The 16,282-nt window shown below is 39.8% G+C and overlaps 1 protein-coding gene across 2 annotated transcripts in view; it reads right to left on the reverse strand.

Moving 5' to 3' along the window:
* The window catches only part of CCDC77_1 (Coiled-coil domain-containing protein 77), a 35,215-nt gene extending 19,467 nt beyond the window's left edge, over positions 1 to 15,748 (reverse strand). The window contains exons 1-4 of one of the 2 annotated variants that reach the window (XM_051214774.1): positions 15,454 to 15,748; positions 15,084 to 15,413; positions 7,725 to 8,240; positions 1,484 to 5,073 (exon numbers count right to left, since the gene is read on the reverse strand). In XM_051214774.1, coding sequence (XP_051067959.1) covers positions 4,528 to 5,073; positions 7,725 to 8,240; positions 15,084 to 15,413; positions 15,454 to 15,474 — 1,413 coding nt within the window. In that variant the 5' untranslated portion in view covers positions 15,475 to 15,748 and the 3' untranslated portion in view covers positions 1,484 to 4,527. Of the gene's footprint in view, positions 1 to 1,483; positions 5,074 to 5,421; positions 8,241 to 15,083; positions 15,414 to 15,453 lie in introns of both variants that reach the window. The other variant, XM_051214775.1, reaches the window with a different exon arrangement.
* Positions 15,749 to 16,282: the final 534 nt, after the last annotated feature.

Here is a 16,282-nt window from a genome sequence, read left to right on the forward strand (position 1 = left end):
GAGGAGGGTTAGTCGTGGAGATAAGAGAGGTATTAGGAGGTGTAGGAAGGATTTGAATGTGACCACCTTGGTCTCTTGTGCTGTTACGGGTATGAGGGCTGATGTCACTTCCCGGCTGCCCACACCGTGGAAGGGTATTTCTTGAGGAACCTGAAAAGGAAATTGGATTAGTGTTGGTCTTAACGACCTGGGAGCGTGACCGCAGAGCCCAAGGGACAACTGCTTGAGGCCGGTCGCGCACGGCCTTTTCGTGGAAGGTTTTTAATGTGTTAGCTCCGTTCTTCAAAGGGCCTTACCGTCGGAGACGGAAATCCGTGAGGTAAAGTGAGGTGTGACATTTTTAGGGTCGACCTTTTCTAGCCCCTTCCTTCCTCGTGAGAGGGCAGTATCGCTGTAGATGCTGGTTGTCCGAGGGAAACACCTTACTTCTGTCACACCTCTCTACAGTCAGCAGTACGACTCCGCCCTCAGACTTTGATTTGCTGATTTTAGTCTTACCGTTCTCCAATCGACCTGCCTAGCATGGTAAAACCTACAGGAACAGATATTCCAGCCAATATAGCTCGGTTGGGTCATCACGATAGGCAAGCCCGACCACCGCGTCAAGGTAGCAGCTACGGTCGGATATAAGGAATAAAGGTTTACAGACCTCAAACATTGCGGTACCTTATAATCTGTTGCTCTGCCAAAGTATCGTGAAACAGAAATCACACCCCTTTGAAGGGAGTAGATAAGAGATTTATGATATGCGAAAACATTTACTGGTAACAAGCAAAGAACCAATCAGAAGCCATAATTTTGAAGGATGCAAGCCTTTTAAGGCAAACAAAGCTTCGAGTGGTGGTGTAGACGATAGGGATTCGAAAAAAAAACAGAACTGTTATCTGGGAGTACAAACAAGTCAATCTATAGAAATAATAGTGTGTATGGAATCAACGATTCAGTGATGTTTGAAATTTAGTCGAACGAAAATAAGCTACTGAATATTGTAAAGTAGTATGGTGTATTATATGAAAAAGATGTGTGGAAGAAGTGCAGAGGTCTAATACACGAAATGTATTAATTTCCTTTTAACTTTAATTATATTTAACGAAACTAGAATTGCCTGTTTGAATGTCGGGCCTTAAACCAAGCTTCAGTCGCTGAAATCATTTCAAAAATAATTTTATATTTAATATCTTCTATATATTTGAAACCGGATTTCTGTTAAGCCATTTCTTCAAATTTTGATGAATGTTCATATAAAACAACATAGAAAAATATATTAATAATTATCTGATAAACACAAAATACATAATCTCTCATGCTTGCAAAAAATACTGAACAGGATTCAACACCATGGAAACATATTATTCAGCAGTTCAAAAGACATTGAGCGATATAATGCGTGAAGAAAATATATTATAAAATAAAAAACTTATATTTCAGAATAAATTTAACATACATTTGGAATACTACTTATAAGTATAAAAGAAACTGTTACCTTAAGTTATTGGGTAGTTGTGGTTTGTTTTCATTTCTAAGCGTAACTGGAGACATTACTTGTAAACAACCATTCGAATCCAACAAAATATTATAGATCCTTTTAAAAAGTTTAAAAGAAAGCCTATTCGTGTCTGCATTTGAATTAGTAAGCAAATAAAAATCATAAGAAATGATAAGAAACTGGACCCAGTAATTCTTCTCTCTCTCTCTCTCTCTCTCTCTCTCTCTCTATATATATATATATATATATATATATATATCGGCACAGTGTAAGTAAAAACTTCGCGAAGGGCAGAAGATGATAATGTCAATCCAAATGAAAACATTTGCCCCCAAATGCCCTGGTACGGCCGAGAGTGGGGAGAGTCCGCTCTGCTTCTCGAAATGCTCTCACATGGCCACGCGTATATAGCTTCCACCAGGGAAGTCCTACTCACTGCCTTCTCGTGGCAGGGATGTTGTTTACGGAATTGAGAGGACGAAAAGCGAATGTTCGGCACTTTAATCGGGTTGGTGGACACGGAGAGTCCACCTAGGGAGTTGCAAAACCCTGATTACAAACCAATGGTGCACATAAGCTCTAGTACCCTGAGAGAACAAATGTCGTATGAACCAATCGTTGGTCATCAGCTACCATGGGATTGCATCTCCTTACGATGCTCCACTGCCTTGTGGATCAGACCTTTAGGTCGAAGGCTCCGGGTGTGGCCCCCTAAGAAAACCACCTGCTTCGGTTTGGGCATCCGGGCAGTATCACAGCCCTCAAACAAATTTGATGATGTGGCGCATATGTATTTGGTGCCCCCTTGTACCAGTATTTATGTGTTCAAATAAATAAATAATAAAATGGAAACAGTTTGGAAAGAAGTGATTAGATCAAAGAACAGTAAATGCCGAATAATATTATGTTAAGGACTTAGATAAAGAATAAGTGTAAATATGGTGAGTATCTCGGGCCGGCTCCTACTGAACCGTTTATATAGGCTTTCACAACTTGGACTAGTATTTAATGACTATATGGGCTAATGCTATTCCTTGGTTTCTTTGTCACTTATATTTTTTCCATCTTACTCTTGTGCAAACTATTGTTGCATGTCGTGATAATTGACTAGGTATGAGTAACATATACCATAACTACATCAGTAGATGATCTGCAGCCCAATCAAACAACGTGCTCATTAACTCCATCATGCGCAATACTTTTAAAACACCTAAGATCAAATACTTAGAGTTTAAATATGTTTTTTGCCTCAAAAGATCGTATTTCACAGTCGTAAGACAGTGAAAAACAAACTGATGAACAATATGCTAGGCAAATAGACATCTTTTTTGAGCTGAATGGAGTACTACTTAGTAAGGGCCAAATAGATTTTCGTACCTATGTGGAAATTCCATAGGCTACCGACCAATTAGGGAAGATAAAGCACCCAAGATAATTAAAGAGGTCAACGTACTCTACTACTTTTCCCTTTATGATCAAATCAGATACTAAGGCAACACTTTCCATTCAAAGGGATAGAAACCCAACGCCAAAATCCTTGTATCGTTACTCAAAGCGTCTATAAGACTGCATTTTCCCATCAGTTTTGTTAAACAGGAATATGCGGTTCGCATACTCTAAATTAATCAAGGTATATCTGGCTAGATAATTTATCCATAAAACATTACATGGAGAATTGCCACAAGAACCCCACTAATGACAGAGGCAAAGTGGGTAGTTCTAGAGAGCAATACTTGATATCTCCAATTCTAATGACTATTCACCGTAAGCTTTAACCTAACCAGTAGTGTTCGAGTAAAAAACCTTCAGCAGACTGATAATTTATGATACATCTTGCAATAACAGACAACCCAGCAGAGCACATCGATTACAAAATCGAATGCAACCTTCTGGTCATGAAGTACAACTACATTCAGCCCTCGATAAGTTTGAATACCAAAACTCATCGAAGGACGAATATTTGATCTAAATATCCAAAACCGGGTGTGAGATTTTGTTTCTCACGAGATTATTGTCTGTAAAATCCATGTAAGTGTCAGATGCATACTTATGCTAATATCATAAACGCTATATTAGATAAATTCTTTACTCTATGATCATAACAAAAGAGGATTTCTGTCCTTCATTATAAACAAGGGCGATCAATAGTCGCGACCAATTTGATTGGATTACGTCCAGATTTTAAACTCTAGCAAACACCTTAGTCAATATCAAAACTGGATCAACATCCCTTAAATACCACTGAAATTAAACTACATGTGCCTGCTAATCTACTTAAGCTTAGGTCGGTTATAATCTTTACGAATTCGCTAAGAGTTGAATATTCGAAATCGACGTCGCATTCAAAATGTTTATGAATGGTGGAGAAATACAAGATAGCTGGAGGCTACTTGTTGAATCGCTTTCCAATGTTCTATCGATCATTCCAATTGCACGATCTGCGAGTGGGTGATCGTCTAGTGTATTTTGGTGATAACAAAGGTTGAATTTTTAGTCACAGTCTCTCTGATAAGCCTAAATAAGTGTCTAGTGTTATCTGTCTCCTCTGTATTATCCATTTATTTTGCTTTTGTCTTGCAAAGACTGTGGTCACTGTCAAACTGGTGAGTTTCAAATTGTGATGAAATGGCTTAGTTCTTATTTAGAAATGATTTTACATATGATACATAGCTGGGAGAAAGAACAAATTGTCTTCTATCCACTACATTGCTAGAGACTGATATCCCAATCAAAACATTACTTTTGATCGTAATGCCTTGTCTCCGTAATCTTTTCTTGTTATGACATTTATAAGTATGATAAGTCCCGGAAAATATCATGTTATTCATGTGAAACGATTTTTACACAATTACCTTTGATCTCAATCGCTACAAAATAACATAAAATTACATTTTCTGCACAGTAAAACTAAACGCACAAACATGCAAAATTTAAAACTTAAAGCATTATTTCTTAAACGATTTGCCGATTTTATTTAAAAGAAACAACTTGAAATTAAATACAGGAAAATATACAAATATTAGCAAAAAAATATAATTCATTTATCTGAAGGACTTTCTTTGTTGTTTTTTACTTGTAGATGCAGTAATAACCTTGGGTTCTGTCGGACGTCGCCTACTTCGGCGGCAACCATCCTTGTACACACTTTCGGCTTGTTCCGCTAATTCTTTAGCCCACGTTGAGGGCCTTTTTAAGAGTCGAATTCTTTCACCCCAACTAACGGCTTCTTTTACATCGGTTGTTGTTTCCTCAGACTTTTTTGACGAATTTGAAGTGGTGGTTTTTGAGGGCGAAGAATGTTTACTAATTTGTTGAATGTCAGAAGGTTGAGAAACTGGACTGTTCTCAGCACTTTTACGACTTTTCATTTTACACCCAACTATTCCAGCACCAACTACTACGCCAATACGTGGTGTTTCAAGGAGATTTTCGATATCTGGAACTTTTACATCCACTGAAGGAGACGCTTTAACCGAAGGACTATGCGTACTGGACTTTGTGCTGGGAGTAAAACGATTTTTAAGGCAATTTTGTTTGGTTGAGTTTTCCAATTCCATTGAAAGTATCTCAATACGATTTAGGGAATCCTATGATGTTATAAGAAGTGAGGGAAAAAGGTAAAGTTATTACCCTTAATTATATTAGTTTTGGATGCCAAATTTAATAAACTTTCCGGGCTACATCATTATTTCATTAAGAAATAGTTATCAGCGTAGAACAATGGCCACGATCCCACCAAATGCCCTGGTACGGCCGAGAGTGGGGAGAGTCCGCTCTGCTTCTCGAAATGCTCTCACATGGCCACGCGTATATAGCTTCCACCAGGGAAGTCCTACTCACTGCCTTCTCGTGGCAGGGATGTTGTTTACGGAATTGAGAGGACGAAAAGCGAATGTTCGGCACTTTAACCGGGTTGGTGGACACGGAGAGTCCACCTAGGGGAGTTGCAAAACCCTGATTACAAACCAATGGTGCACATAAGCTCTAGTACCCTGAGAGAACAAATGTCGTATGAACCAATCGTTGGTCATCAGCTACCATGGGATTGCATCTCCTTACGATGCTCCACTGCCTTGTGGATCAGACCTTTAGGTCGAAGGCTCCGGGTGTGGCCCCCTAAGAAAACCATCTGCTTCTGTTTGGGCATCCGGGCAGTATCACAGCCCTCAAACAAATTTGATGGTGTGGCGCATATGTATTTGGTGCCCCCTTGTACCAATATTTATGTGTTAAAATAAATGGCCACAAGTATAGTTCGAGAAACTCAAGTTATGATAGATCCGCTCCAAAATCTGGATCACCTGGAAAATATTTTACCTGGCGTCTAAATTTACCGGTATTTATTTATTTAAACACATAAACATTGATACAAGGATGCACCAGGTGCATATGCGCCGGGCTGAAATACTCTTCGGGCGCCCAAACTGAAGCAGGTGGTTTTCCTAGAGGGCCACTTCCCGAGCCTTTGACCTAGAGGTCTAATCCACAAGGCAATGGAGCAACGTTATGAGATGCAGTCCTATGGTAGGTGGTAACCAACAATAGGGTCATACGCCATTCGTTCCCTCAGGATCATGAAGCCAATGTGCACCGTTAGTTTGAAATCAGTGTTTTCCAATTACCAAAGGTGGATCTTCCATATCCACCAACCCGGTTAAAGTGCCGGATATTCGCTTTTCGTCCCCTCAATTTCGTAAACAACACCTACGTCGCGAGAAAGCAGTGAGTAGGAATTTTCTGGCAGTCCTACTCAGTTCAGAATTATGGATTGATATACTTTGATGCATAGAGATATCGCATATGAAATTGCTCAACAAATCTTTAGACTAATGAAACACATGATTGAAAATGAACTGATTTCCATTTAGTTGACAACACATGTCCTTATTAGAAGCTTACATAAGTACTGAGTATAGAATAGCTGTAAGCTCTAGATAGTCTCAGAAAGATATTGGCTCTTTTTAGAGTACCTTTTCACGTTTTAACTGCAGAATAGTTTAAATCCATATATCTTTGTATCTAGACGTATACGAAAAATGTACTATTAAAAATGTATCCATAGTTGATTTAAGGATGAGAAAAATCATGTCTGTACTTAAAAAGAAAAGTTTATATTAACAGAATGTGGCAGTGATTTACATCTAATACGACCTGATTTTGTATTCGCTTTGTAGAGATGTCAAGGCAAAACACTTAGCGACGTGAAGCCACATAGTGTTTAAACTCAAAGGAAAACTGAAGCCTCATCAAAACAAACTGATGCATGAGTAATATTTTAAGTTACTTTAGCTGTAATAAATAAACATGCTTAAACGTAGACGGATAAGTCAGCCAGTGGTCTTGAGCGCTTTTAGAGGTATGAGGGCGGTTTTCACTTCCCGGTCGCTCACACCGTGGAAGGGTTCTTCTTGAGGCACCTGAAAGGAAATTGAGTTAGAGTTGGTCTTAGTGACCTGAGAGCGTAACCGCAGTGCCCAAGGGACAACTGCTTGAGGCCGGTCACATACGATCATTTTGTGAGTAGTTTTCGTGTTAGCTTCGTACTTGTTGGGACCTTACTGACAGAGACGGAAATCCATAGGATAAGGCGAGGTGTGCATTTTTAGGATCGACCTTTTCTAACCCCACCCCTCCTTGTGGGAAGGCAGCACCGCTGTTATGCTGACTATCTGAAGGAAACACCTTACTGCCGTCACACCTCCGAACAGTCAGCAGTACTTCGCTTTTAGTCTTACCGCTCTTCAACCAACCTGCCTGGCCTGGTAGGAACTGGAGGAGCGATTGCTCCAGCCAGTATAACCCGATTGGCTCATCACGATAGGCAAGCCCTACCACTACGCCAAGGTAGCAGTAACGATCGGGAAAACGGATAAACAGCTTTCAAAATAGTCCCTATGTAAAGGTGATTAGCAAGAGGAAAAACGACGGAAAATTCATAAAAATGGGGCAATGGTTAGCAGTTACATAAGCTTATTAACAAGGCCTATTTCAAAAAAGATCATGATTAGTGAAAACATACCAAAGGCAGGGGTCAAGAGGCTGGGGCAATCGTATGTTTATTGCGTTTTCACCATAGCACTTCTAACATAAACTATGATTATTTGGCAGAATTACGGCTACTTAAGGTATTCCTAAGAATTTCCGTTTTTTTTCTAACTAAGAATAGTTTAACAAAGTCAGCAATTTCGTACCACTACATCGTAAAAGTGATTAAAAGAAACCTAACTATAATACTTACGGGGAAAGTTACAAGATTTAGGCCTGGCAAATATTCTTCCTCTGGATCTTCCATTCCATCAGTGCCTTGTGTTTTCGAAGAATCCAAAGCAATATTTCCATCATTTATCCTAAGTTTTTGTGTAAGTAAACGTTTGGCCTCAGCATAACGCGACAAACTCATATTTAAACACTGTACCGTTTGGTTTAATCCTGAAGGAGCCTGAAGAGCTTTGACAACAGGTAGAGAACAAGTGAGAAGGTCACGTCGATGACTGAAAGTAGCTTTTGAAACATCGGATAGATCTTCAGCTGGCGAGGCGGTACGGCCTTCTGTAAAATCATCCCGATTCACAGCAGGACTGTCAAAAAGGGGGGCCCCGGGATATAACACTTGCCGCATTGCACAAAATAAAAATGCATTTGCAGCACATAGTTTCCGAAAAACGTAATACACATCTAAGTGTCCTTCGTCACGAGCCTCCGTAGCAACCTGTAAGATCCAAGACCAACTTTTAGGACAAACACGTATATGAACCTATTAGTCAACCAAATAAGAATACATAAAACATTGGAATATTAGTTTTATAAGCAGATAGAATTGAGTTAAGCATGAAATTTCATGGGTGTTTTAACATCAAAAAATATAGCTAAGCAACAAAAGCTTCATGTTGAACTTCATTTCCGCTATTATCAGGAACACATCTAAAACTTACCAAGAAAGCACGATACCTTCATGATACAACTTAGACGAACAATAATGCCGAGATAAATTTAGTTTCAGTCGGCCATACACGACAAAGAATTTGAAGGATATGTACATCAGTTCAGGTAGTCACTCAATAAACAAAGCGAGATGAAAGTTTTGGAGGTAATAACAGTATTAGTGGTAATGGCTAAGATTAGGCATTGAAGATACAATTCGAGAAGAAAATGTGGACTATTGGAGTAAATAAAATAATTATAAAGTGAATTAGAAACTTGGGATCTAAAAGAAAACGAAGAGCGAACGTACGTGCACCATTGCGAACGATTCTGAGCCGTCACCCATGGTCTCCAACCATTGGTTACGATAACTTTACAGACTCCAACCAGGTATTTTGAAGCTAGCTACATGGCTTAGTCCGATGATCACTGTTTTCATGGACTGATGCCACGTTCTGGCTTGACCACTTTAAGCGGTCAACATCTGGCGGGACAGTCAGTGTAGCAGGCAAGCATTCTACCAATGAACTGACGGAGAACCCAGTTTTAAGGTGATTAAACAAAAGTCTTACGGAGAAAATGTTTTCATTTGAGGTGAAGATGTGCAATAAATTGATTAAGTGGACATCCAACTACCTCAGTAAGTCAGTCAGCTACAACGTAGGACCAGGCACATATATGCATCGGTTCAAGTTGCCATACCTCATTAACACAACAAGATGGACACCGGATTCATAAAAGTAGTTAATTCAGAGGTGGTAATATATAAACGAAAGATTGCAATAAGGATATAACACAGTAAGAAAGGATTAGTTCGTAGAAAGGTAGATATGAAGCGATTTTAATCTCTTAGTTTAAGGGAAGACAGAGAGTTTATACATCGATGCCATTGTGATCGATTCTGAGCCATGTCACCAAGAGTCTCCAAACATTGGTTACGATAGTCACGCGGACCCCAACCAAGTAGTCTGCATCTACCAACATGGCTCAGACTAGAAGTTAGTAACTTCAAGCACTGATGCCACATTTTGGTTTGGCCGCCCCTAACTTTCTTCCAACCATCCTGAACACCGGTTAGCATTGCACGTCGTGATAATCGGTGTTCAGGCATACGTAACACGTGGCCCAACCATCTCAGTCGATGAAGATTCACAACCTCATCAACTGATTTACCATCATTCCCTAATACCCTGTGTCTAACCTCACTATTACTTACCCAGTGATCCCAGAAGATGCCAGCAATATTTCTAAGGCATCTGTGGTCAAATACTAGTAGCTTACGCGTGTCTTCTACTCTTAATGGCCATGTTTCGCTGCCGTAAATTAAAACAGAACGGACTGCCGCGCAGTATACTCGTCCTTTTATTGATAGACGGATATCTCGCCTTCGCCACAGGTGACGTAAGTTGGCAAAAGTCAAGCGAGCTTTTCGAATCCGTGCTGAGATTTCGTCAGACACCAACCCATTAGGGCTGATCAGACTTCCAATATAAGTGAAGTTATCAACGCGTTCGACTACTTCACTCCCTATCCTTAGTTCAGGTGTAGATACAGACCAGTCCTGAAGCAGCAGTTTGCATTTAGAGGGAGAGAAGCGCATTCCAAACATTCTGGCACTGTTGCTTAGTGCTACCAAAAGACTCTGCATTTTATCAGCGTCTTCACCAAACAGGACTATATCATCTGCGTATTCTAAGTCGATAAATGGACCTCCTGGTAGGAGATCAATACCCGAGAATTCAGTCGACGAGAATGTTATTTCCATCAGTAGGTCTATGATGACGTTAAACAAAAATGGAGAAAGTGGACAGCCTTGACGGACACCACTTGAGGTTATAAAAACAGATGACAGTTCGCCATAAGCTCTGACTCAACTGATAGTGTTCGAGTAAAGAGCCTTCACAAGGTTTATGTACTTCCAAGGTACGCCTTTCAATGACAGACACTGCCACAGAATCTCGCGGTCTACAGAGTCAAATGCTGCTTTCAAGTCAAGAAAGACCACCATTGTCGGACGCCGATAAGTATGCCTATGTTCTAGAACCTGACGAATGGTGAATATGTGGTCGATGCAGCTACGACCAGGTCTGAAGCCAGCTTGATTCTCTCGTGTTTGCAGTTCACGAGTCTTAGTTAGGCGTCTGATAATTATCGAGGCTAGTATTTTAGATACTATATTAGTTCAACTAATCCCTCTATGGTTGTCACAGGATGATTTTAACCCTCTCTTATATGTTGGGACGATAAGTGATTGTGACCAGTCAGATGGAATAACGTCTAACTCCCAGATCTTAGCTAAAATGTTAGTCAACATAATCGCTAAAATTGGACCACCATCCTTAAAGACCTCTGGAGACAATCCATCTGGACCAGCTGCCCTTCCTCGTTTCAGATTAACTATAGCCTTTTGAACTTCTGCTACAGTTGGGGGACCTACTTCAATGTTCCATTCACACTGTCTGGGAATGGAGGGTAGTTGTAGAGTAGCTGAAGGCCAGCTGAACTGTTCTCTGAAATGTTCCGCCCGTCGTTCTAAACGTCTGGACTGAGAGCAGATGAGGGTGTCGTCTTTTTCCGAAATAGTCTGACTTACACTTGACTTATCAATTCCAGTTTCTTTTATTAGTCTGTAGAGCTGTCTTGTGTTTCCTATAGCCGCTGCCTTTTCTATCTCTTTTGCTTCCGTTGCCCACCACTGCTCACAGTCGTTCCTTAGACTTTTGGTTAACCTAGATCTGATTTGTTGTCGCTCTTCACCATGTTCGGAACCTGATGGGACGAGTTTGCGAGAATCCATCAGTGTGATAGACTTTGAAGAAATCCACTGGTTTTTTGTAACTCTGTGGTTTAAGTCACTAATAAATTTCATTGCTGTTTTCACAGTTGTTTGTATATCTTTCCAAGCAATATCTGGGTCAGCCTCGTTTTCAGAACTACCTAAGTGTGACCTCAGTTGTTCCTGGAACCTACATTTGGTTTCCTCGCTACTCAAATCAGTTCTAATAAGTCTTCTTACTGTGGCTTTTTTGCGTCCAGTGAGGCGCAAGCAGATGCGTGCCCGTATTAGGGCATGGTCGGAGTCCAAGCAGGTACTCCAGAATGAGCGACAATCTTCTACAGACCCTCTCCAACGACGACTGATGGCAATATGGTCTATTTGAGTCCATCGTTGGTTTGGTGTAGGGGGTCGCCATGTTAGACGATGTCTCTCCTTATGCTTAAAATTTGAGTTTGCTAAAAAATAAATGATTGTCTGAGCATAGTTGCAGCAGACGATCACCATTATCTGTTCGTTGTGCCGGAATACTAAAATACCCACGTAAATGCCTTTCTGTTTGGTTTAAACTACCTATCTGGGCATTAAAGTCACCTGCTACGAGTACTATGTCTGAATGTTTAGCTTTCTGAAGAAGTTCAGATAGCTTTCTGTAAAATTCATCTTTCACTTCATCTGAGCTGCAGTCGGTGGGAGCGTAGGCAGAAACGACAAAAAGGCAACGACATGTGTCCCTATCCTTCCGAGTTCTTACGGAGCCGTTTAGCCGAACAGCACATAAACGACTGTTAATGGGGATCCACTCTAACAGTGCTTGTTCCTCCCTCATGCTTAGTGCTGTCCCTACTCCTGCCAGTCCACGAGAGCTGGCCGTCGAGTCACCAGATACCCGGAGGGTGTATCTCGTTGGCTCTCCGTTTTGCCGAGGTTAGGTCAAGTGAATGACCACACTGGAATCCTGTATGCGTGTTTCAGAGACACAGCATACATCAATGGTACGAGATTCTAGGGTTCTAGCCAAGGAAGCCTGTTGACCGATTGAAGGCTCCAATGTGTAGTTCAGAGCGAGGTTTCAGTAGACCTGGGACAGTGTTTTGAGCACTAGAATCGTTGGCTATGGTGACACTTGAGGGGGAAGCCGAAAAAGGAAGTTTAGAGGTGAAAGTAGATGTGGGAGGAATAATAGGAAGTGAAGACGAAGGTTGATTATGAATACAGTGGTCTTGAGTGCTGTTAAGAAACGTTAAGAAACGAAATGAGACTTAACGTCACTTTGGAAAATTAGGACAGACAGCTATACACAACGTAATACCTTACACTGTGAATCACTTTAAATCTCTATATTTCACATTAGTGCAGCAAAATAATTAGCAAGCCAACATGTGAAGAAATAACAGTAAGATCAACAATATTAACAAGCCGAAAATAAGGGAAAATGTCTGAGAGGAATGAGAAAAATGTAGTAATATTATTTCTAAGATTGACAGGTAGACGAATCAGTAAGTCAGTAACAACGTAGAACTTCGTACGTACGTACATCAGTTCGAGTTGCCACACCACATTAGCACAGAGATGCAGTGGTCGATTCAAATCCCGTAGTGGTAGAGGTAGTAAGAGTATAAACAGTAATCGGGAAGTTCAGGGTTTGGAGATGTTATTTAAAGTGTATAATTCAGTGAAATTACATATTTTAAGTTAGCAAAAAGTCTAACATAGAACTGAAATTTCATTGAAATCATCAGTCGATATAAGGTAGATTACCACTGAAAACCCGGAAAGCCTTTTCGTCCCAGTATGAGGTTCTGCAGCAGTGCAGTTCATGATTTTAATGAAACCTGACAATCTCCACAACCCTATACTGACAATTATTATGCCCTCATTAGTGACTAGCTTTGAAAGGAAAGTTCCGGAGTTCAGTGATCAGTGGAGCTAAATCGTGCTGGGTGTGAAGCAGTTACCCAGCAACGACAATAAAAGATAGTTACACAGTATCATGAATTGATTAAAGTTAGACATTAATACCGTTGGATGCTGGCTCAGTGATCAAAAGGTTGAATTTTCGTGCGCGAGACAGGTCTTGGGTTCGATTCCCGCGTATGTGGTCATGTACGTACACAGTTGAGGATTAAGCGGCCACACAGTGCCTCCAGGCTTTTAATGATCTGACATATTGATTCATAATTTAAATGAAATCCGACAACCTCATACTGATAAAATTAAAAGCTTTGTAGCGCAGTAGGGGGATCTTGGTAACGTTGTGTTCCCCAGGTTCAACGATCAAATCGTTGAGTCTTTATTATCTTTTGGGTCACCAGCAGCAGAGCAAACTTCTAATGAAAGCTCGTAAATTTTTTAGTGATGTTGCTTAGAAATACTATTTGACCTATACGATTAAACAACCCACCAATAACATCAAGAGCTAGAAAAGATAGAAAAGAGATTATTAAAACCAGAATAACAGAGTTCTAAATCTCTTAAACTCAAGAATCTACCTTTACTCACTACTCAAAGCCTAAAGCTATGTTAATAACCAGTGGCCGAGGGTAAAGAGCCTATACTCAATAGACTTGTACCTTATCTAATCAAAATGAGCAATTCAGGATTGCAGTTCAGCCTGACAAAATACGCACGTACAGGTGTTACTAAAGCACGTGCAACACTTATCTGTATTAACTCCGCCGACACACTTCGTAAGTTGATTTACCTTTCCTACCTAAAACTACTTTGAAAGTATTCAACAAGAAAAGCAAATAACCTGACTCGATGAGCTCATGTTTCGTAAATATCAACTACAACTACTTCTATGGTTATACAATACATTGAAGAGCTTACTTTTAGTAACATTTTTACAAAACAATAAGTTTAAGTAACTCCTATAATACTAATGAGGACTGTAAATTAAAGAGGATAAATAAATAATCCCTAACCATGTAAGAATCTGCAAAGAACACTTGTTCGTTCGTCAAATATTTGGTTGCAGGTTTACAAAAGCCCTTTAACAATTAGTGAATATGTTTTATCTTTTATTTAGTATTTAGTGAATTAGAGTAGAATCTGGATTGTACAAAATATCGTATCTCACAATCGGGATGTGGATATCCATCATACGCAGTACGTAAAACACTAGCTTATGAAAAGGACTTTCAACTATTAATGATCTATGAATAGCAATAACCCTGCCATATATCAATTAAAACCTTCAAACTTCTCACCAAGTAGGTCGACACTGACGTCGTAGGGAACGCGCCAACGTTTTTGTAAGAAACTATTAGTAGTGCAGTTGATCATCAAAAGCTTACTTAAATTTCCAAAAACAAATTAAGATGAAGACAAAATAAAATTCATGTCTACTAATTAAGGTTAAGCAACAAGTAATCTTACTCCAAAGTAAGATGGTTGAACACTGGCTGGGGAAATAATTAGCTATGCAAACACGCTGGTCGGAAACACTTCCTTTACCGAACAAAGGACTAGATGAAAGATATCCATCAATTAATCAAGCCCAGGTAACTAAGGCAAGCAAAAAGTTGATTGCTTCCTAATGCATATAATATATATTATGAAAGCACTACTAATCATTTACAACTTACTTTTGATGGGATAAGCAACAAGTTATGTGAATAACGTGCCGATATGGTACTCCCATGAATATAAACCAAGGTGTGTACTAATCTTATTACGTTTATGAAGTTTCAATAGTACGATAACAAAGGAAAATACTATTGGGTTAGGTAACAGTCTTGTATAATTATTTCGGAAATCTATACGAGATAGTAATTTGACACCTGAGGTAGCACTAGGGGGAAAATATTTATTTTGTGACATGTCAATAATCCTTACCATAGCTATTATTATGCATTCAACTTATTTAAACAGATGTCAAGAAGCACTAAAACTCACATGATTGCGAATAGGCTGCTTCCCGTGAAAAGCATAGAGAAGGTAGAGTGCGCATATACGAACTAACTTGTTTTTAGATAAGGTTGGCTGGAACAGACTAACCAACCGGTGAAAAATGCAGCCAACTATGTCATATAAACCGTGTTGGCACTGCCTCCCCTGAATTAAATGGATCAGTTTGTACTTCTTCCAGAGCTCCGCAAAATCCACAAAACGAGGACTGCCTAAATCGGCGAATTCTTCAGTAAATGCTTCAATATCCTCATCTAAGCCCATGATAGGATTAAAAGCAATTTGCAAATAGTATGAACCATATGTGACACTGTCCCTCTGAATGAGAATAAAATATAGACTTCAAATTTTCACTCACTGTCTCTTGTTGTTCTCCCATCGTGGTATTATGATTCTAAGTTATAGCACACGGTAGCCGATTGCACCCTTAAATTATAAACAAATGTTAGCAACCGCGGATGCGTCTGTCCTCAAGGTCAATCTTTCAAACCACAAACTTTGTTAAGCAGAAATAACCTTGTCTCTTTGCCGTCTCTAGTATTACGAATAATATGCTTGCTGGATTGTTTTATTCTCCGAACGATGATCTACTATGAGAACCCACATCCGTTTTTAGGAGCTAATTCACCTCTTCAAGTTGTTGATCAAGATCCAATATCTTTGTGGCCAGCCCGCATAAACCGAGGAATTTTTCTGTGTTCTCTTGTCGATGTTACTGTACGGTTGCAAGCGTTTGATATCGTCCAGCCTAACTGAACTGGTCTCTTGGCTGAAAAAATTCCAGGAAACTTGATAATTACCTTTTTTCTTGAGTACAACAGAGTGTGTTTGTTCTAACACAGTGATGATAGTAAGATCAGTAGCTACCATATCACGTGGCAAGAGCTTTATTTGTAGCAATGCGAAAAACGAATCTCGGAATTGAGGCGAGCAAAGAGGACGGTCACGATGGATTAATTAAGAGTTTAGACATGCCACAAGTGATCGGAGTTTGACAACTTCTTTAACCTCAACACCTTTTTAATCGAATTACGCCAACCCGGTCAAATCAAAAGCTAGAAATGGAGAGGTTTGAAGACATATTTGATAGACTATCTATATGTTGAAAAGCATTTGGTCCAAGCTGGCTAGTAGTTGCAAGGGATGAGCAACGTGGTGTACCCACTCCTGATCTGGTGTGGTTACGT

This window comes from Schistosoma haematobium, chromosome 2 (assembly GCF_000699445.3).
Source record: "Schistosoma haematobium chromosome 2, whole genome shotgun sequence".
Classification (NCBI taxonomy): Eukaryota; Metazoa; Platyhelminthes; class Trematoda; order Strigeidida; family Schistosomatidae; genus Schistosoma; species Schistosoma haematobium.